Source organism: Ctenopharyngodon idella, chromosome 5 (assembly GCF_019924925.1).
Source record: "Ctenopharyngodon idella isolate HZGC_01 chromosome 5, HZGC01, whole genome shotgun sequence".
Lineage (NCBI taxonomy): Eukaryota > Metazoa > Chordata > Actinopteri > Cypriniformes > Xenocyprididae > Ctenopharyngodon > Ctenopharyngodon idella.
This window is the reverse complement of record NC_067224.1, coordinates 28,859,895-28,883,373: the sequence shown is the minus strand read 5'-3', so window position 1 is coordinate 28,883,373 and position 23,479 is coordinate 28,859,895. Positions and strand designations below refer to the sequence as shown.

The window sequence follows — 23,479 nt, the reverse complement described above, 5'->3', positions numbered from 1 at the left end:
TTGGACTGTCACTGGTGCCCCACACCTTCACAAAATGTGTGGATGTGGCACTCTCCCATCTGAGACGGAAGGCGGTACGCATCCTGAAATACCTTGACGACTGACTTATTATGGCACAGTTGAGGGACGAGATGTGTGTGCACAGATCTCTGCTCCTCAGCCACTCAGAACGTCTGTGGTTCAGAATCAACCTAGTAAAAAGCTTGCTTACATCCAGCCAAAGAATAGCCTTCCTGGGTGCAGTTTTTGACTTGATCTGCGGGCCTGGCTGTTGCCGGAGCGCTTGTTAAAAGTTCAGCAACTCGCAGCATTGTTCAAAGCCAGAGGTCTCTGGGAACGTTACCAGGTGACAGGTTACCCCGCTATAAATTTTACGTCCCCACTGGTGTTAAGGACGTTGTTTATTAACGTTCCCAGTACGTTCAGAGACAGTCACGATGTGGAGTTCTTTTAAGGGTTGGGGGACGTCATTTGGTGGACCTTCAGGGAATGTTTAGGGGGACTATTACTATAGGACATTCTGTTAACTTCCCAAATGTCCCCTTTGTAACGTTCTCACGCAACCATAAAATAACCAAAATCAAATCAAACTTTTTTTCCTCACTATGTGCTTTGTGCTTAGAACAATTAGAGAAAATTTGAAGTTAAAATGTCAAGGGTCAGGAGCCCAACTAAAGCAAGCGCTTACCTCCGTAACGGTGACATTTATAAATTTAAATAACACCTCATTACGAAGTTTTAAATGAAAGAAATAAAGTCAGAGTGGTTTGTAATAAGTGAAGATGCTGAGATCTAGAGAGATCTGTTAGTGTTTAATGTTCTGTTTCTGTTATCTGAGTTTTGTGAGGTTACCATTGTGCTGGAGAGTCGAGCCTGTGCTTCAGTCAGTGATGAGCCAAAAACGCTGATGTTATGCTGCTTGTTGCTTTATTTAAAGACAGTAGTTGCTGATGCAGTGATACAGCAGTTACATTAGCTCATACATGTGCTGTTGTCAGTTAATGACTTACTGCAATAGATTTGCATTTTAAAGAAAAAAATTCATAATAATCCAGAAAACACCTGTAAAAAGCTTTTTTTTTTTTGTAAGACATTTCAGAAAAATTAGTTTTTGTTTGAACAGCTACTTTTGTTAGTCAATTTAGCTCTAATTTTCAATTCAATTTTTTGACAAGGGCAGCAGGGACGTTCTGAGAACATTTCCAAATAAAATATGGTTCCCTAAACGTTCAGAGAACATCCTGAATGTTTCCTGAAGATCCACCAAATAACGTCCCCCAAACCAAAGAACTCCACATTGTGACCGTCTCTGAACGTACTGGGAACATTACTAGGCAACGTCCTTAACACCAGAGAATGTTCTGGGAACGTAAAATTTCTAGCAGGATCCATCCATTATTGCATTATTGCTTGAACTGCTTTGCTCACCTGCTTGTTTCCATCACCTACATCTGCAAATAAACTCTCATATTCATTTCTACATTGTTGTGAATCTGTGTTCCGTAACGTATATATATATATATATATATATATATATATAATTTTAGGCTTTTAATTTATCAGACAGATGGTGGAAACTGATCAGGGCACACAGGATAGCATAGGATTTAACTCATGATGCCCTAAGCAGTTACACAGCAAGGCCAAGACCAAGCTAAATGCAACCAAAAAGCTAAATGCAAACCAAAAAAAAAAAAAAAAAAAAAAAAATTCTGCCGCAATGAAAACATCAGAAGCTAGTACCTTGTGCCTTTCCTGACAAAAAACGAAAAAGCATTAGCAGCTGGATGCTGAAACTAGTGTTTTTGTGTGCATGATACTGTCATGTTTAAAAAGCAATATGTTTGTTCCAAAGCACATATACTATTTTACTTATTTCACTAATTATTAGCTTTTTTCCCTTTTCAATCCAGAGCTGGGTAATAAAATCGATAGATACAGATTATAATCTTTATAGCAACTGCGTGGTGTATGAAAGTAATATGACAAAGGCTGTATCGTCAGTTTTTTTTATTATATTTTTTTTTTTTTACTTAACATTTTTCTACACCTTTTTCTGATCAAGCATTACATATAACAGTTGCCACTTGACTGACCAGAGGAAACAGATCTAGAAATGCCTGTCCTGTAGATTCTCCTTCCTGCAATTTATTTCCAAACAACTAAATCCAAACAGTTTAATAAGCTGGTTCAGGTGTTTGATAAGCACTGGAACTAAACTCTGCAGGAAAGTGAACCTAGGAGAAGGATTGAGTACCTTTGTATATCAACTCGCTGTAGATGGCACAAATTGTTAAAACATGTCCACCTGCTGGCTAATGTTTGATATGACATCTTGGTTGCCACATCACTGTTTTTCCGTGGGGTTGACAACTTTTCCAAAGAAGAGGATGTTATCATTTTTTCGGTCAGTGATAAAGATCATGAATGGATGGTCAAAACTCAAAGTCTGCATTGGGTTGTAAGACATTGGTCTGAATAAAACTGTTGTCACTGCTGCTGCAGTGGTTCCCTCCTCATCTATATCGAGAGTAGCTTTATGCAAAGCCTGAAAGTAATTCAAAATGAGTTCTCTTAAAAATTGCTGTTTTTATAGTATATAAAATATCTTCTGTTAATTTTAAATCATAGAAAGTGATTTGAGACTTTACCTTTGAAATGAAAATCTCTTCTTCTGAAATTCCTGTAAAGTCGGCTTTATCTGTAAACATATCAGCCATTCCCATTCCTTTCAAAATATCATTCAAGTAATATGATGTTTTCAGAGACAGCTTGGGGACATAGATGTCTACTTTTCTGAAGGATAATAAATAAATAAATAAATTAATGATCGTCTGGTCCATAGAGAGAGATTGAACTTACAAACATTTGAACATCTAGGCTTTTATAAATCAGTTAGGATAGCCTTAATTATGATTTACAGTAAAAGAAATTATGACAACCAACCTTTTCTGGACAGCTCTCCTCCATTTTTCAATGTGCTGTCTAGAGATGGCCATCTCCAGATCTTTGATGGTCTTATATCTTATGCCAACATCTGGGACAGCCAGAAACATGGAGAAAGAGTCATTGTAGTCAAGACAGAGGACTTTAGAAGTGAGTTCAGCATCATAATAAACTTTGAGGGATTCGTATTGGTGCATCATTTGTACTGGAACGGTGGTCTCAGCGTCCACATGAAAGGTATCCTTGCGGGTCCTGCTTGGGTTAAATGGCATGTCCCATTTTCCTTGGGAAGAAAGACTAGAATTATTTAAATGGATCCAAGACAATGACATTACCAGAACTACAACAGTATGACTATTGTATTTGTGTATGTCTGTTTACCTTTAAAATATATGTACGTGAGAAGGAGCATCACAGTATCAGATTCCAAATCACCAACTGCTTGATTTATTTTCCCATGTGTTTTGTCCTTCACATATGTGTTAATTTTATCTAATGTTTCTCTGATGCTGAAATCCACAGTGAAGCCTTCAGAGTGGTAAAACTCCTTCATCTTCTCCAAGAACTCAGGAAAGGGCTTAAATGTGTCGTTTACATAAAGTGCACTGCCAACATCGATGTCCACCCCTGTCCTCTGATCGATTTCTTCCAGGAGATGGTGGAACATCTGGTGCATTTCTTCAGTGCTGAAGATCGAGCTGTTATGGCCGATGCCTCTGAGAAGCTGCTGTTTGGTCTCACCACCGGCTCCTAAAGACAGCTCAGAAAGGGCCATGGACACACTGAATGGAGAGAAGAAGATATTCTTGGACTGATACTCTGGCATTTCTACAAGCCTTTTGTACAGCTGAAAAGCAAAATCATTGTTCATCTTTATCAATGATGGAAGTTTTTCACTGGCAGTATGTTGCGGTAAAGTCTCTTGATTTCCATGGACGACTGGATAAACAATTGCAAAAGCACAAATCCACAAATATACAATGTTATTTTCCATGATTGCTGTTCAAGTTGAGCCAATAGATAAATTTAGGTCCTGAAGAAACATAACAGAAACATTTTTACAACATTATAGTAAAAGAGATGCAGACATTATTCTTATTATTAGATCGACATGCATTTAAGTCATATCCTATAAAATTTTGTGGACATAATTTTCCCACCTATCCGGGCAGCAGCCTTATCTTTCCCCAAACTGGACTAAATTATCAAGCCTATATTTTGTCAGTACGTATTATCAGAAAACTAACCTTTACTCTGTTTACTTTTTTGTGTTTATAGAAAATGCTCCAATTATTAACTACGAAGAGTAAACAGTAGTCACCAGAAGCTCTCTTAACTCATGATAGAGTATTAAACCACGTAAAGTACTGGATGGCAGCAGTACCAATGAAGCAACTGGAAATATTTTTATTTTTGTAGTAAACAGGAATGCAAACTTTAACGTAATGACATGAGACAAGACAATCACTTTCCATTCTTCTAACCAGTGTTGGGTGTAATGCATTACTACTAATTATTGTATTTTATGTATTACTAATTAAATACAGTAATTTAATTACATTTTCTTTAAAAAAAAAAAAAATACAATAAGGGGTTACTCTTAATTTTTCTGTCATTTAATTACATTTACTTCTGTTGTAATTGCGTTAAATATGTATAGACTATAGAACAATTCTATAAAAAGAAAAAAACAGTGGGTTTAACATCAAAATTTAACTTAATTAAATTTATTTTTTTATATATTTAACTTAACATTTAATTTAACATTAAATGTGTTTTTAACTCCGTTTAAATAGTTTGGTCAATTTAAGAATAATTCATGCAATTTTATATTGTTTATTTGAAAGAATTAAAAGAGCAGTTTCATGTCAATCCTTGTATTGTTCTAGTGGTCGTGATTGACATGGAATTTAGAAAACAATTAGTAATAAATAATGCAATACTTTTTAGAGAGAGCAATTAGTATATTAAACTAATTACACTGTTGAAGATGTAATTAGTAGTTAGTAATTAATTACTTTTTTTAAGAGTAAATTACTCAACACTGCTTCTAACACAGTTCTTGTAATGTATCTTATGTGTCTTTAATAAGTGCTCACAACCCCTGTACGGTTTTCTTATGCAAGCAGCACAGTACAGAGTGCATATCAAAAACTACTGATAAAGATGAGTCCATATTGATCTTCTGGTTGTTGAAATGCCCAAGTATCACTTTGTAGAAGAAAAATAAACAACATCCAATGCACTGTAAAAAAATAAATCGTAAAAAAATGGTCAATGACTGTCAGCTACGGCTGTTAAACAAAAACCTTAAAATTAAGTAAAATATTCTAATTTAAATAAAGTGTAAAAAACGTTAACAGAAATTTTCATTAATATTTTTCTACAGAAAAACACTGTTATTTTACAGGTATTCCCTGAATTATTACAATAAAACACCTTCACTGCAAAACAATCTTCAATCAAAAAAAAACAAAACAAACAAACAAAAAAAACGGTCAAATGACTTTCAGCAACGGCTGCCAATCAAAGTCTACAAAATAAATGTAAAATATCCTAATTTAAATAAAGTGCAAAACACTCTTACACAAAAAACACCATTGTTTTATACATATATCTTGAATTGCTACTAACAAAACACATTCATTGAAAAATCTCTTGTATTTAACCAGAAAAAGCACACATGAATGAATAAATATAATTATATGTTATTGCCTCTGAAACAAAACAACATACAAACCAATGTTTTCTGGCTCATCCTGGACTGAAGCACAGGCTCTACTCTTCAGCACAATGGTGACCCACAAAACACACGATACAGAAACCCTTTAAATCCCAACAGAACATGAAACACTAACAGATCTCTCAAGATCTCAGCATCTTCACTTATTACAATCCAGACTTTATTTCATATTGAAGTTCTTATTGAGAATTAACAGAGGTTTAGATGTTGATGTTTTACTGAATAAAATAATAAAGTTTAAAGTCACCATTCTGGTGGTCAGTGCTTGCTTTAGTTGGTGTCTTGACCCTTTACTTTCTGACATTAGTGTTTTTGATACATGTTTGATGATGTTAGTCACTTTTTAAGTGATGGTATAGTTATCAAAAAGTGGTCTGATTCACTGATACCAGAGTCTGGTGTCTGACTAAAGTGTTTAATATTAGTTGTATGACAAACTAGTGGTGATAAAAGCAGACTGCGGGGTTGGCTCATGTCAGCAGAGTCTTGGTCCAAAGTTACCCTGACACACCAAACTGACGCTCGACACCTGACAGCCAAGTAGTACGTCCGTTCTGCATCTGCGTAAGAAGAAATGCTTTTCTGTACCAGCAGGTGGTAGTAGCTGAACAGCCAATCAGAATGATCAGATGAAAAAAGCTGACGAGGACCAACTTCAGCCAACGGTGCGGAACACACTGAGAAAACTTAGTTGGCCGACTGTCAGCTTGGTGTGTTCCGGGCTTTAGGCCTGCAGCGTTCTCAATAGCAGTCAGTTTCGTTCCTTTACAAGATCTCAGTGACTGTCAGTTTTGTTTAATTACGAGATTTCAACGATGGTCGGTTTTGTTCCTTTGCAAGATCTCAATGACAGTTGGTTTTGTTCCTTTACAAGATTTCACTGACAGTCTGATTTGTTCCTTTACAAGATCTCAATGATGGTCGATTTTGTTCCTTTACAAGGTTTCAGTGACAGTCATTTTTATTACTTTACGAGATTTTAGTGACGATTGGATTGGTTAGATTTCAATGACTGTCAGTTTTCAATGAGATTTCAATGATTGTCAGTTTTTCTGGGTTATGAGATTTCAAATATGATCAGTTTTGTTCCATTCTAAGATTTTATTGACAATCAGTTTTGTTTCTTTATGAGATTTAAATAATGGCCTTTTTTTTCATTACAAGATTTCAATGCCGCTTGGTTTGGTTTCCTATCAAGATTTTAATGACAGTCGGTTTTCAGTCAGTCATATGTTCATTTGTTCCTTTACGAGATTTCAATGACAGTCGGTTTTCATTGTCAGTCAGTCAAATATTCATTTGTTCAGTTACGAGATCTTAATACGGTTTGTTTTGTTCTTTTACGAGATTTTAATGACAGTTGGTTTTGTTCCATTACAAGATTTCAATGATGGTCAAAGAAAAGTTAACAAAGAAAATAGAGTTTTCAAAGATGATTGGACAGAGAAGTATACTTTCATTTTGCCCCAATCCAGCACAAAGCCATTCTGTTTGATTTGTAACGAGACAGTTGGAGTTGTGAAGACTGAAAATGTCAAATGCCACTGTATGAAACAGAACAAAGACATTTTAGCTTTTCCTCTGTCAGGCCGAACGGTTTTTGGAATGGCAAGGAACATTCCAGTTGTTTCCACTTCAGCCTGGTAAGGCACAGCACAATTACAAAGACTGTTCTCGGCCCAGAATTCTGTGCACGGTTGTCTAACCGTGCTGAATTGTGCTGGTAGAATTCGTGAAGCTGGTAGAATTCGTGAAATTAATAATAAAATTAAAAGAAATATCTGATCATCTTCCATAACGCGGCCATTATTTACATCTCATATCATCAGTAAACCGTTGTGTTACCAAGGAAATGAAAGTTCAGTGATGGTCAGTTTAATTTTTTTTATGAGATCTTGATGACAGTAGGTTTTGTTTCTTTGTTCCTTTACAAGATTTCAAAGATGGTTGGTTTTGTTTCTTCATGAAATTTCAATGATGGTTGATTTTGATCTTTTATTAGATCTCAATGACAGTCAGTTTTGTTCCTTTATAGGATCTCAATGGTGATGGTTTTGTTTTGTCATGAGATTTCAATGACGGATGGTTCTGTTCCGCTTCTAGATTTCAATGACAGTCGGTTTTGTTCGGTTACAAGATCTCAAAGACAGTCGTTTTTTCTAGGTTATGAGATTTCAAAGACGGTCAGTTTTGTCCCATTCTAAGATTTCAATGACAATCATTTGTTGCTTAACGAGATTTAAATAATGGCCCTTTTTTTTTTTTCATTACAAGATTTCAATGCCGCTTGGTTTGGTTTCCTAACAAGATCTCAATGACGGTCAGTTTTGTTCCTTTACGAGATTTCATTGTCAGTTGGTTTTCATTGTCAGTAAGTTTTGTTCAGTTATGAGATGTTAATACAGTATGTTTTGTTCTTTTATGAGATTTCAATGATGGTCAAAGAAAAGTTGATGAATAAAATAGAGTTTTCAAAGATGATTGGACAGAGAAGTATGCTTTTATTTTGCCCTAATCCAGCACAAAGCCATTCTGTTTGATTTGTAACGAGACAGTTGGATTTGTGAAGACTGGAAATGTCAAACGCCTCTGTATGAAACAAAACAAAGAAATTTGAAAACGGTTTTTAGAATGGTAAGGAACGTTCCAGTTGTTTCCACTTGAGCTTGGTAAGACACAGCATGATTACAAAGACTGTTCTCAGCACGGTTGTCTAACTGTAGAATTTGTGAAGTGATGTCGCCACTCAGGATTGGTCACTTGTTTGTTGCCTAGCTATCATTTTCTCTGTAGCTGGCTGTGCTCTATTTGAGCAATGTAAAAACAAATTAATAATAAAATTATAAGAAATATCTGTTCATCCTCCATAACGCAGTCGTTATTTACATCTCATATCATCAGTAAACCGTTGCGTTACCAAGGAAATGACAGACGCTTTTGTATTAAAATCCAAGGAGCAGACGTTATCAGCCCCACAGTTGAAAATGAACCGTACCAGCTGACCTGGATCGGAATGGGTTCACAATGAGAACCGTTCAGCCAAACAGTGGAAAAGCAGCTTTTGCCCACCTCTTGTTGTGTTTTGTTCATAAAAAATGCTGACAAATGACAAATGTTTTTGCCACTTTTGCACTTGTTATTAATGTATTTTGAACGCAAAAGGCACTTTAATTTTTCAAAAAAATTAGTGATTTGTAATGCATGTTATGCATGTTTATTAAAAAAAAGTTTTCTTTATGAGATTGCAAAGGCGGCCGGTTTTGTTCATTCACGAGATTTCACTGACGGCCGGTTTAGTTCGGTTACGAGATCTCACAGGCAGTCGGCGTTCAGTGGCTGTCGGCTCTGTTCTGTCATGAGATTTCAAAGATGGCCGGTCTCGGTTCTCTTTATGAGACTGCAAAGGTGGCCGGTTTTGTTCCTTCACAAGATTTCACTGACAGCCGGTTTAGTTCGGTTATGAGATCTCACGAGCGGTCGGTGTTCAGTGGCTGTCGGCTCTGTTCTGTCATGAGATTTCAAAGACAGCCGGTCTTGGTCCTTGGTTATCTTCACGAGATTGCAATGGCAGCCGGTTTTGTTCCTTCACGAGATTTCACTGAAGGCCGGTTTAGGTCGGTTACGAGATCTCACAGGCTGTCGGCTCTGTTCTGTCATGAGATTTCGAAAGACGGCCGGTCTTGGTTCTCTTTACGAGATTGCAATTGCGGCCGGTTTAGTTTGGTTATGAGATCTCATGGGCGATCAGCGTTCAGTGACTGTCAGGTCTGTTCTGTCATGAGATTTCAAAGACGGCTGGTCTTGGTCCTTGGTTCTCTTTACGGAAGCCGGTTTTGTTCCTTCACGAAATTTCACTGACGGCTGGTTTAGTTCGCTTATGAGATGTCACGGGCAGTCGACATTCAGTGGCTGTCGGCTCTGTTATGTTGTGAGATTTCAAAGATGGCCGGGCTTGGTCCTTGGTTCTCTTTACGAGATTGCAAAGGCGGCCGGTTTTGTTCCTTCACGAGATTTAACTGAAGGCTGTTTTAGTTCGGGTATGAGATATCACGGGATGTCGACATTCAGTGGCTGTCGGCTCTGTTATGTCATGAGATTTCAAAGATGGCCGGTCTTGGTCCTTGGTTCTCTTTACGAGATTGCAAAGGTGGCCGGGTTCGTTCCTTCACAAAATTTCAATGACGGCCGGTTTTGTTTGGTTACGAGATCTCACGGGCGGTTGGCGTTCAGTGGCTATCGGCTCTGTTCTGTCATGAGATTTGAAAGACAACCAGTCTTGGTTCTCTTTACGAGATTGTAAAGGCGGCCGGTTTTGTTCCTTCACAAAATTTCACTGATGGTCGGTTTAGTTCGGTTACGAGATCTCAAGGGCGGTCGACATTCAGTGGCTGTCGGCTCTGTTATGTCATGACATTTCAAAGACGGCCGGTCTTGGTCCTTGGTTCTATTTATGAGATTGCAATGGCGGACGGTTTTGTTCTTTCACGATATTTAACTGGCGGCTGGATTAGTTCGGTTACGAGATCTCACAGGCGTTCGGCATTCAGTGGCTATCGGTTCTGTTCTGTAATGGAATTTCAAAGACGGTTGTCTTAGTTCTCTTTACGAGATTTCACTGACGGCTGGTTTAGTTTGGTAACGAGATCTCGTGGTCAGTCTGCATTCAGTGACTGTTGGGTCTGTTCTGTCGTGAGATTTCAAAGACGGTAGATCTTGGTCCTTGGATCTCTTTATGAGATTGCAATGGCGGCCGGTTTTGTTCCTTCACAAGATTTAACTTACGGCCGGTTTAGTTTGGTTACGAGATCTCAAGGGCGGTCGACATTCAGTGGCTGTCGGCTCTGTTATGTCATGACATTTCAAAGACGGCCGATCTTGGTCCTTGGTTCTATTTATGAGATTGCAATGGCGGACGGTTTTGTTCTTTCACGATATTTAACTGGCGGCTGGATTACTTCGGTTACGAGATCTCACAGGTGTTCGACATTCAGTGGCTATCGGTTCTGTTCTGTAATAGAATTTTGAAGATGGCCGGTCTTGTTTCTCTTTACGAGATTTCACTGTTTACTTTGATTATGAAATCTGTTCTGTCATTACACTTCGAAAACAGTCGTTATTGGACCTTGGTCCTCTCTACACGATCGCAAAGGCGGCCGGTTTTGTTCTTTCACAAGATTTCACTAGCAGCTGGTTTAATTCAGTTATGAGCTCTCATAGGCAGTTGGCATTCATTGGCTGTCGGGTCTGTTCTATCATGAGATCTCAAAGGTGGTAGGACTTGGTCCTTGGTTATTTTTATGAGAATGCAAAGGCGGCCGGTTTCGTTCCTTCACAAGATTTCACTGACAGCCGGTTTAGTTCGGTTACGAGACCTTACGGGCAGTCGGATTTCAGCGGCTGTCGGGTCTGTTCTGTCATGAGATTTCAAAGACGGTAGGTCTTAGTCCTTGGTTCTCTTTACAAGATTGGAATGGTGGCCGGTTTTGTTCCTTCACGAGATTTCCCTGACGGCCGGTTTAGTTCGGTTACGAGATCTCACGGGCTGTTGGCTCTGTTCTGTCACGATATTTCAAAGACTACCAGTCTTGGTTCTCTTTACAAGATTGCAAAGGCGGCCGGATTTTTTCTTTCATGAGATTTCACTGACGGCCGGTTTAGTTCGGTTACGAGATCTCATGGGTGGTCGGAATTCAGTGGCTGTCGGGTCAGTTCTGTCATGAGATTTCAGAGAAGGCCGGTCTTAGTTCTATTTACGAGATTGCAATTTTGTTCCTTCAAGAGATTTCACTGAAGGCCAGTTTAGTTCGGTTACAAGATCTTATGGGCTGTCGGTTCTGTTCTGTCATGAGATTTCAAAGACAGCCGGTCTTGGTTCTCTTTACGAGATTGCAAAGGTGGATGGTTTTGTTCCTTCGTGAGATTTCACTGCCAGCCAGTATAAATCGGTTACGAGATCTCACGGGCGGTCAATGTTTATTGGCTGTCGGCTCTGTTCTGTCATGAGATTTCAAGGACGGTAGGTCTTGGTCCTTGGTTCTCTTTAGAAGATTGCAAAGACAGATGGCCGGTTTAGTTCGGTTACGAGATCTTACAGGCTGTCGGCTCTGTTCTGTCATTAGATTTCAAAGATGGCCAGTCTTTGTTCGTTTTACGAAATTGCAATGGCGGTCGGTTTTGTTCCTTCACGAGATTTAATTGACGGCCGGTTTAGTTCGGTTACGAGATCTCACGGGCGGTTGGCATTCAGTGGCTATGAGCTCTGTTCTATAATTTGATTTCAAAGACTGTCAGCATTGGTTGTCTTTACAAGATTACAAAGGTGGCAGTTTTTATTCCTTCATGAGATTTCACTGCCAGCCAGTATAAATCGGTTATGAGATCTCACGGGCGGTCAATGTTTATTGGCTGTCGGCTCTGTTCTGTCATGAGATTTCAAGGACGGTAGGTCTTGGTCCTTGGTTCTCTTTAGAAGATTGCAAAGACGGCCGGTTTTGTTCCTTCACGAGATTTCACAGATGGCCGGTTTAGTTCGGTTACGAGATCTTACAGGCTGTCGGCTCTGTTCTGTCATTAGATTTCAAAGATGGCCAGTCTTTGTTCGTTTTACGAAATTGCAATGGCGGTCGGTTTTGTTCCTTCACGAGATTTAATTGACGGCCAGTTTAGTTCGGTTACGAGATCTCATGGGCAGTTGGCATTCAGTGGCTATGAGCTCTGTTCTATCATTTGATTTCAAAGACTGTCAGCATTGGTTCTCTTTACAAGATTACAAAGGTAGCAGTTTTTTTTCCTTCACGAGATTTCACTGCCAGCCAGTTTAAATCGGTTATGAGATCTCATCAGTGGCTGTCAGCTCTGTTATGTCATGAGATCTCAAAGACGGACAGTCTTGGTCCTTGGTTCTCTTTACGAGATTGCAAAGGAGGCCAGTTTTGTTCCTTCACGAGATTTCACTGCCAGCTGGTTTAATTCGGTTACAAAATCTCATGGGCGGTCGGCATTTAGTGGCTGTCGGCTCTGTTCTGTCATGAGAGTTCAAGGACGGTAGGTCATGGTCCTTGGTTCTTTTTACAAGATTGCAAAGGCAGCCGGTTTTGCTCCTTCACGAGATTTCGCTGACAGCCGGTTCAGTTCGGTTACGAGATCTCACGGGCAATCTGCGTTCAGTGACTGTCGGGTCTGTTCTGTCATGAGATTTTAAAGACGGTAGGTCTTGGTCCTTGGATCTCTCTACAAGATCGCAAAGGCGGCCGGTTTTTGTTCCTTCACGAGATTTCACTGACAGTCGGTTTAGTTCGGTTACGAGACCTTACGCACAGTCGGCTTTCAGTGGCTGTCGGGTCTGTTCTGTCATGAGATTTCAAGGACGGCCGATCTTGGTTCTCTTTACGAGATTGCAAAGGCAGTCAGTTTTGTTCCTTCACGAGATTTAACTGACGGCCCGTTTAATTCGGTTACGAGATCTCATGGGCAGTCGGCATTCAGTGGCTGTCGGCTCTGTTCTGTCATGAGATTTCCAAGACGGCCGGTCTTGGTCCTTGGTTTCATTTACGAGATTGCAATGGCGGGCGGTTTTGTTACTTCACAAGATTTCACTGACAGCCGGTTTAGTTCGTTTACGAGATCTCATGGGCGGTCGCCGCTCAGTGGCAGTCAGCTCTGTACTGTCATGAGATGTCAACGACAGCCGGTTTAGTTCGGTTATGAGATCTCACGGGCGGTTGGCGTTCAATGGCTGTCGGCTCTGTTCTGTCACGACTTTTTAAAGACGGCCGTTCTTGGACCTTGGATTTATTTACGAGATTGCAATGGCGGCCGGTTTAATTTGTTCACGAGATCTCATGGGCGGTCTGTGTTCAGTGGCTGTCGGGTCTGTTCTGTCATGAGATTTCAAAGACGGTAGGTCTTAGTCCTTGGTTCTCTTTACGAGATTGCAATGGTGGCCGGTTTTGTTCCTGCACGACATTTAACTTACGGCCGGTTTAGTTCGGTTACTAGATCTCACGGGCGATCGGCGTTCAGTGGCTGTCGGCTCTTTTCTGTCACGACATTTCAAAGAAGGCCGGTCTTGGTCTTGGTTCTATTTACGAGATTGCAATGGCTGTCGGTTTTGTTCCTTCACAAGATTTAACTGACGGCCAGTTTAGTTCGGTTACGAGATCTCACAGGCGTTCGGCTCTGTTCTGTCATCAGACTTCAAAGACGGCCGGTCTTGGTTCTTGGATTTATTTACGAGATTGTAATGGCGGCCGGTTTAGTTCGGTAACAAGATCTCACGGGCGGTCGGCATTCATTGGCTGTCGGGTCTGTTCTGCCATGAGATTTCAAAGACGGTAGGTCTTGGTCCTTGGTCCTCTTTATAAGATTGGAAAGGCAGCCAGTTTTGTTCCTTCACAAGATTTCCCTGACGGCCGGTTTAGTTCGGTTGCGAGATCTCACGGGCTGTCGGCTCTGTTCTGTCGGCTCTGTTCTGTCATGAAATTTCAAAGACGGCCGGTCTTGGTCCTTGGTTCTATTTACGAGATTGCAATGGCAGTCGGTTTTGTTCCTTCACGAGATTTAACTGAAGGCCCGTTTAATTCGGTTACGAGATCTCATGGGCAGTCGGCATTCAGTGGCTGTCAGCTCTGTTCTGTCATGAGATTTCCAAGACGGCCGGTCTTGGTCCTTGGTTTCATTTAAGAGATTGCAATGGCGGGCGGTTTTGTTACTTCACAAGATTTCACTGTCAGCCGGTTTAGTTCGTTTAAGAGACCTCATGGGCGGTCGGCGTTCAGTGGCTGTCGGGTCTGTTCTGTCATTAGATTTCAAGGACGGCTGGTCATGGTTCTCTTCACGAGATTGCAAAGGCAGCCGGTTTTGTTCCTTCACGAGATTTCACTGACGGCTGGTTTAGTTCGGTTTTGAGATCTTACGGACTGTCGGCTCTGTTATGTCATGAGATTTCAAAGACGGACAGTCTTGGTCCTTGGTTCTCTTTACGAGATTGCAAAGGAGGCCGGTTTTGTTCCTTCACGAGATTTCACAGATGGCCGGTTTACTTCGATTACGAGATCTCATGGGCGGTCGCCGTTCAGTGGCAGTCAGCTCGGTACTGTCATGAGATGTCAACGACAGCTGGTTTAGTTCAGTTACGAGATCTCATGGGCGGTCGGCGTTCAGTGGCTCTCGGCTCTGTTCTGTCATTAGATTTCAAAGTCGGCAGGTCTTGGTTCTCTTTAAGAGATTGCAAAGGTGGCAGGTTTTGTTCCTTCACGAGATTTCACTGACGGCCGGTTTAATTCGGTTACGAGATCTTACGGACTGTCGGCTCTGTTCTGTCATGAGTTTTCAAAGACTGACAGTCTTAGTTCTCTTTACGAGATTGCAATAGCAGCCGGTTTTGTTCCTTCATAAGATTTCACTGACAGCCGGTTCAGTTCGAATACGAGATCTCATGGTCGATCGGCGTTCAGTGACAGTCGGGTCTGTTCTGTCATGAGATTTCAAAGACGGTAGGTCTTGGTCCTATTTATGAGATCGCAATGGCGGTCGGTTTTGTTCCTTCACGAGATTTAACTGATGGCCGGTTTAGTTCGGTTACGAGATCTCACAGGCGTTCGGCTCTGTTCTATCATGAGATTTCAAGACGGCCGGTCTTGGTCCTTGGATTTATTTACAAAATTGCAATGGCAGCCGGTTTAATTTGTTCACGAGAGCTCATGAGCGGTCTACGTTCAGTGGCTGTCGGGTCTGTTCTGTCATGAGATTTCAAAGACGGTAGGTCTTAGTCCTTGGTTCTCTTTAGGAGATTGCAATGGCGGCCGGTTTTGTTCCTTCACAAGATTTAACTTACGGCTGGTTTAGTTCAGTTACGAGATCTCACGGGTGGTTGGCGTTCAGTGGCTGTTGGCTCTGTTCTGTCACAACATTTCAAAGAAGGCCGGTCTTGGTCCTTGGTTCTATTTACGAGATTGCAATGGCGGTCGGTTTTGTTCCTTCACGAGATTTCACAGACGGCCGGTTTACTTCGATTACGAGATCTCATGGGCGGTCGCCGTTCAGTGGCAGTCAGCTCGGTACTGTCATGAGATGTCAACGACAGCCGGTTTAGTTCGGTTACGAGATCTCATGGGTGGTCGGCGTTCAGTGGCTCTCGGCTCTGTTCTGTCATTAGATTTCAAAGTCGGCAGGTCTTGGTTCTCTTTACGAGATTGCAAAGGTGGCCGGTTTTGTTCCTTCACGAGATTTCACTGACATTCGCTTTAGTTTGGTTACGAGATCTTATGGGCGGTCTGCGTTCTGTGGCTGTCGGCTCTGTTCTGTCATGAGATTTCAAGGACGGCCGGTTTAGTTCGGTTACGAGATCTCATGGGCAGTCAGCTCTGTTCTGTCATGAGATTTCAAAGAAGGTAGATCTTAATCCTTGGTTCTCTTTACAAGATTGCAATGGCGGCCGGTTTTGTTACTTCACAAGATTTAATTGATGGCCGTTTTAGTTCGGTTACGAGATCTCACAGGCGTTCGGCTTTGTTCTATCATGAGACTTCAAAGACGGCCGGTCTTGGTCCTTGGATTTATTTACGAGATTGCAATGGCGGCTGGTTTAATTTGTTCACGAGATCTCATGGGCAGTCTGCCTTCAGTGGCTGTCAGGTCTGTTCTGTCATGAGATTTCAAAGACGGTAGGTCTTGGTCCTTGGTTTTCTTTACAAGATTGCAAAGGCAGCCGGTTTTGCTCCCTCACGAGATTTCACTGACAGCCGGTTCAGTTCGGTTAGGAGATCTCATGGGCGATCGGCATTCAGTGACTGTCGGGTCTGTTCTGTCATGAGATTTCAAAGACGGTAGGTCTTGGTCCTTGGATCTCTTTATGATTGCCATGGCCGGTTTTGTTCCTTCACAAGATTTTACTTATGACCGGTTTTGTTCGGTTACGAGATCTCGCGGGCGGTCGGCGTTCAATGGCTGTCGGCTCTGTTCTGTCACAACATTTCAAAGATGGCCAGTCTTGGTCTTTGGTTCTATTTACGAGATTGCAATGGCAGTCGGTTTTGTTCCTTCACAAGATTTAACTGAGGGCCAGTTTAGTTCGGTTACGAGAACTCACAGGCGTTCGGCTCTGTTCTGTCATTAGACTTCAAAAACAGCCGGTCTTGGTCCTTGGTTCTCTGTACAATATCGCAAAGGCGGCCGGTCTTGTTCCTTCACGAGATTCAACTGACGGCTGGTTTAGTTCGGTTACGAGATCTCACAGGCGTTCGGCTCTGTTCTATCATGAGACTTCAAAGACGGCCGGTCTTGGTCCTTGGATTTATTTACGAAATTGCAATGGCGGCCGGTTTAATTTGTTCACGAGATCTCATGGGCGGTCTGCATTCAGTGGCTGTCGGGTCTGTTCTGTCATGAGATTTCAAAGACGGTAGGTCTTAGTCCTTGGTTCTTTTTACGAGATTGCAAAGGCAGCCGGTCTTGTTTCTTCACGAGATTTCACTGCCAGCTGGTTTAATTCGGTTACGAGATCTCATGGGCGGTCGGCATTCAGTGGCTGTCGGCTCTGTTCTGTCATGAGATTTCAAGGATGGTAGGTCTTGGTCCTTGGTTCTCTTTACGAGATTGCAAAGTCAGCCGGTTTTGCTTCTTCACGAGATTTCACTGACAGCTGGTTCAGTTCGGTTACGAGATCTCATGGACAATCGGTGTTCAGTGACTGTCGGGTCTGTTCTGTCATGAGATTTCAAACACGGTAGGTCTTGGTTCTTGGATCTCTTTATGAGATTGCAATGGCGGCCGGTTTAATTTGCTCACGAGATCTCATGGGCGGTCTGTGTTCAGTGGCTGTCGGGTCTGTTCTGTCATGAGATTTCAAAGATGGCCGGTCTTGGTCTTTGGTTCTATTTACGAGATCGCAATGGCGGTCGGTTTTGTTCCTTCACGAGATTTAACTGATGGCCGGTTTAGTTCGGTTACGAGATCTCACAGGCGTTCAGCTATGTTCTATCAAGAGATTTCCAGGATGGCTGGTCTTGGTCCTTGGATTTATTTACGAGATTGCAACGATGGCCCGTTTAATTTGTTCACAAGATCTCATGGGCAGTCTGTGTTCAGTGGCTGTCGGGTCTGTTCTGTCATGAGATTTCAAAGGTGGTAGGTCTTGGTCCTTGGATCTCATTTATGAGATTGCAATGGCGGCCAGTTTAATTTGTTCACGAGATCTCATGGGCGGTCTGCGTTCAGTGGCTGTCGGGTCTGTTCTCTCATAAGATTTCAAAGACGGTAGGTCTTAGTCTTTGGTTCTCTTTACGAGATTGCAATGGTGGACGGTTTTGTTCCTTCACAAGATTTAACTTACAGCCTGTTTTGTTCGGTTATGAGATCTCACGGGCGGTCGGCTCTGTTCTATCATGAGATTTCAAAGACCGCCGGTCTTGGTCCATGGTTTTATTTACAAGATTGCAATGGCAGCCGGTTTTGTTACTTCATGAGATTTCACTGACAGCCGGTTTAGTTTGTTTACAAGATCTCATGGGCGGTCGCCGTTCAGTGGTTGTTGGGTCTGTTCTGTCATGAGATCTCAAAGACGGTAGGTCTTGGTCCTTGGTTCTCTTTACGAGATTGCAAAGGCAGCTGGTTTTGTTCCTTCACGAGATTTCATTGACGGCCAGTTTAGTTCGGTTACGAGATCTCACGGGCGTTCGGCGGCTGTCGGCTCTGTTCTGTCATGAGATTTCAAAGACAGCCGGTCTTGGTCCTTGATTCTTTGTACAAGTTTGCAAAGGCGGCCGGTTTTGCTCCTTCACGAGATTTTTCTGCAGGCCAGTTTAAACTGGTTACGAGATCTCATAGGCGACCAGTATTCAGTGGCTGTCGGGTCTGTTCTGTCACAAGATCTCAAAGGCGGTATGTCTTGGTCCTTGGTTTTCTTTACAAGATTGCAAAGGTGGCTGATTGTGTTTTTTCACAAGATTTCACTGCTGACTGGTTTAATTCGGTTACAAAAACTCACGGGCGGTTGGCATTCAGTGGCTGTCGGCTCTGTACTGTCATGGGATTGCAAAGGCGGCCGGTTTCGTTCCTTCACGAGATTTCACTGACAGCCGGTTTAATTCGGTTACGAGATCTCATGGGCGGTCGGCGTTCAGTGACTGTCGGGTCTGTTCTGTCATGAGATTTCAAACACGGTAGGTCTTGGTCCTTGGTTCTCTTTACGAGATTGCAAAGGCAGCCGGTTTTGTTCCTTCACGAGATTTCACTGACGGCCGGTTTAGTTCGGTTACGAGATCTTACAGGCCGTCGGCTCTGTTCTGTCATGAGATTTCAAAGACGGCCGGTCTTGGTCCTTTGTTCTTTTTACGAGATTGCAAAGGTGGCCGGTTTTGTTCCTTCACGAGATTTCACTGCTGACTGGTTTAATTCGGTTACAAAAACTCATGGGCGGTCGGCATTCAGTGGCTGTCGACTCTGTTCTGTCATGAGATTTCAAAGATGGATGGTTTTGGTCCTTGTTTCTCTTTACGAGATTGCAAAGGCGGCCGGTTTCATTCCTTCACGAGATTTCACTGACAGCCGGTTTAATTCAGTTACGAGATCTCATGGGCAGTTGGCGTTCAGTGACTGTCGGGTCTGTTCTGTCATGAGATTTCAAACACGGTAGGTCTTGGTCCTTGGTTCTCTTTACGAGATTGCAAAGGCGGCCGGTTTAGTTCGGTTACGAGATCTTACAGGCTGTCGGCTCTGTTCTGTCATGAGATTTCAAAGATGGCCGGTCTTGGTCCTTTGTTCTTTTTACGAGATTGCAAAGGTGGCCGGTTTTGTTCCTTCACGAGATTTCACTGACGGCCGGTTTAGTTCGGTTGCGAGATCTTATGGGCTGTCGGCTCTGTTCTGTCATGGGATTTCAAAGACGGCCGGTCTTGGTCCTTAGTTCTATTTACGAGATTGCAATGGTGGCCGGTTTTGTTCCTTCACGAGATTTCACTGACGGCCGTTTAATTCGGTTACGAGATCTTACGGGCTGTCGGCTCTGTTCGGTCACGGGATTTCAAAGACGGCCGGTTTTGGTCCTTGGTTTTCTTTACGAGATTGCAATGGTGGCCGGTTTTGTTCCTTGACGAGATTTCACTGCCGGGCGGATTAATTCGGTTAAGAGATCTCATGGGCCGTTGGCATTCAGTGGCTGTCGGCTCTGTTCTGTCATGAGATTTCCAAGACGGCTGGTCTTGGTCCTTGGTTTTATTTACGAGATTGCAATGGCGGCCGGTTTCATTCCTTCACAAGATTTTACTGACGGCCGGTTTAATTCAGTTATGAGATCTCACAGGCAGTTGGCATTCAGTGGTCGTCAGTTCTGTTCTGTCATAAGACTTCAAAAACAGCTGGTTTTATTCCTCCACAGGATTTTTTTTTGCAGGCCAGTTTAAACGAGTTATGAAAGCTTGTGGGTGGTCAGTATTCAGTTACTTTAGGGTCTGTTCTGTCATGAGATCTCAAAGATGGTAGGTCTTGGTCCTTGGTTCTCTTTACGAGATTGCAATGGCCGCCGGTTTTGTTACGTCACGAGATTTCACTGACAGCCGGTTTACTTCATTTACGAGATCTCATGGGCAGTCGGCGTTCAGTGGCTGTCGGGTCTGTTCTGTCATGAGATTTCAACGACGGCCGGTTTAGTTTGGTTACGAGATCTCATGGGCGGTCGGCGTTCAGTGGCTCTCGCCTCTGTTCTGTCGTGAGATTTCAAAGACAGTAGGTCTTGGTTCTCTTTACGAGATTGCGAGTGATGATGGACATATGTGGCACCTTCTGTGGTTTCTGGCACCTGTTTGTTGTTCCTCCTCGGTGGGGTTCTGTTTCACAAAACCACAAGGTTGAGGCAATTGTAGAAATGCCAAGGGCCAACACGTACTGTTCTCCTCTGTACACTGTAGGTGTGGCACAGTTGGTCCACGCGGTCCACAGCACCCTTCATCTTGTTATAATCTAGGATCATCACAGGCTTCCCAAACACCTCATCAACTTCTTTTCTGTCATGATTATTGGATAATAGTACAACCACCTTGTTCCTTTTTGGCACATAGGACACCATAGCTTGTTTTTGGCAAAAACCAAACAGGCTCAATCCCACTGATCTCTTCTTACAGGCATGAAATGCAGGTGGAACTTCTGGTTTGTTTTTGTATATTGTTCCCAACAAAGCAACATGTTTGCAAAGCAAATCAGCAACAAGTTTTGCATTTGTAAACCAGTTATCAGTTGTGACATTTACTCCAAAGTTCAGATTTCTCTCTACCACTTTCTTTACTACACTCTCAGCCAATCCTGTGCACTGCGGATCGCCTTCGCGGCCAGTGTATGGTAGAGCATTGAAAGTGTATGCCGTAGCAACATCACACATCAGAAACAGTTTCATGCCGTATTTGTCAGATTTTTTGGGCACTGCCGGAAGCTGCAACGTCCTCTGAATGGGATGAGCTGCTCGTCAATTGTCACAGACGGACCAATGTTGTAGTTTTTCTTGCAATTTTCATTGAAGGCATTCCAGAGTGATCTAAATGGAGCAAATTTGTCATTGATTTTTCTTACCTGACGTGTGTCATGGTCATCAAATCTCATAAATGAATCATCATCGCTGTTGTCTTCAGAGCTAATTTCCCCGGTAGTGTCTGGCTCATATTCAGGATCCATGTTATCTGATACGATACTGAAACTATTGTTTTCTTCATCGTCAAAATCGACAATAATTTGTTCCCTGACAGCTTTGTCGTCAGATCCATCATCAAACGAGTATAATATTTGATTGCAGACTTGCTCAGCTGTAAATCGCTGAGCCATGACAATTTGTTTTATGTCGGAGGTAAAGTTGATTGACGCCTCACATCATCGTTTGTCAAACATTGCCACCTTGAGGAATAAAGGTGAATTACATTTATTGAGACGAGTGTTGCACAAAGCGCTGCTGAGCTTTTTCTTTTTGCACAGAAAAATATAGTTATACTCTTACATACCTCGGATCGCTATCGACCCTATACACTTTTTACAATAAATTAATTAGAAAACAGATATTATTTTACATTTTTTTTTTAGTTTTTTCCTTGTTATATTGTTGATAATAAATAGATTAAGGAATACTAAGAGGGTGGAGGTCTGACTTAAAAAAAAAAAGAATGAGCAGGAGAGTAGTGGATGACGTCGCGGGGCGATAAAGACCTGAGGTAGGCCTATGCATTTAAGGGTTAATTCAGGTGGTAGCTCATTCTGAAGGATATTTTAGGCCACTCAGGATGAGCTGCCCCTGTACTGGACCACTTTTAAGGTGGCAGCCAAAAGCAGTGTGGCTGTAGCCTTCCATGGCCAAAGCTTGGCTCACTCCTGAAGCTAAGCAGGCTCAAGCCAGGTTGTGACATGGATAAAATACCTTTTTTGAAGAAATTTGAGGCCAGCAGGGGGTGTTTACTCCCAGTCTTGTATGTCTTCTAAAGTGAGATTTCAGCAATAGAGACTCTAGAATGTAAGGAGAACCACCTTTAATCTGAGGTCCTGTCTTGCTGTGGTCGTTAATTGCCACTTTAATGCAGGTGGTAGCTCATTCTGGGGGATATCTTCAGCCACTCAGGATGTGCTGCCCCTCTACTGGACCCCTTTTAATATGGCAGCCAAAAGCAGTGTGGCTGTAGCCTTCAATGGCCAAGCCTGGCTCACTTCTGAAGCTAAGCAGGCTTGAGCCAGATCGTGACATGGATGGGAACCCTTTTTTGAAGAATTTGGATTTTTATTGGAAGCTGCTTTAGTGAGGCCAGCAGGGGGTGCTCATTCCCAGGCTTGTATGGTTAAGGGTCTATTCACTACAGTAGCTGTAGGATTGCATAAATGACCAAAGAAATGTTATCAGCAAGAAGGTATAAAAGCTCACATTTCTTGTCTATTAGCACGCATTGCTGCTTACACCAATGGTGGAAATCAGGCAGTTAGAATAGCAGAATATGTGGGAGAGCATTGCTATAGTGTGACTATACAGTACTTCAATGCGGTAGTAGCTCATTCGGAGGGACATTTTAAGCCACTCAAGATGCGCTGCCACTCTACTGGACCCATTTTAATGTGGTGGCATAAACAGTCAGGCTGTGGACCTCCATGGCCAAAGCCTGTCTTTCTTCTGAAGCTAAGCGGGCTCAGGCCATGACATGGATGGGAGACTTTTTTTTGAAGAAATTTGATTGTTATTGGAAGATGCTTTAGTGAGGCCAGCAGGGGTGCTCATTCCCTGGCTCATATGGATAAGGATATATTCACTACAGTAGCTGTAGGATTGCTTAAATGACCAAAGAAATGTTATCAGCAAGATGGTGTAAAAACACACATTTTTTTTGTCTATTAGTACGCACTTCTGCTTATACCAATGGCAGAAATCAGGCAGTTTCTGTATTTGCATGTGTTGTGAACTTTTGCAGCACGTTTTTGTATTTGCACGTGTTGTGAACTTTTGCAGCGCATGTGTTTTCAAACTGATGAAGATGTTTTCTTTATTTGTTGGTGTTTTTTCTATTTGTATGTGTTTTCTTTATTTGCAGCACGTTGAGTTCTCTCGGCCACCATAGTTATCAGCAAGATGGTATAAAAGCGTACATTTCTTGTCTATTACCACCCACTGCTGCTTACCCCAACGGCATAAATAAGCACAGTTTGAATAGCAGAATATGTGGGAGAGAGTTGCTATAGTGTGACTATACTGTATTGCAATACAAGTGGTAGCTTATTCTGAGGGATATTTTGAGCTACTCAGAATGTGCTGCTTCTCCGTTGGACCCACTTTATCAA

The 23,479-nt window shown here is 42.2% G+C and overlaps 1 protein-coding gene across 1 annotated transcript; it reads right to left on the bottom strand.

Moving 5' to 3' along the window:
- Positions 1-1,995: 1,995 nt before the first annotated feature.
- On the bottom strand, positions 1,996-4,259 carry LOC127513540 (alpha-1-antiproteinase-like). Its single transcript, XM_051895412.1, has 5 exons — positions 4,107-4,259; positions 3,328-3,979; positions 2,947-3,229; positions 2,652-2,796; positions 1,996-2,548 (listed from the first exon to the last, which is right to left on the bottom strand). Exons 2-5 carry the CDS (start codon positions 3,938-3,940, stop codon positions 2,348-2,350), a joined length of 1,242 nt encoding a protein of 413 aa, XP_051751372.1. The 5' UTR covers positions 3,941-3,979; positions 4,107-4,259; the 3' UTR covers positions 1,996-2,347.
- Positions 4,260-23,479: the final 19,220 nt, after the last annotated feature.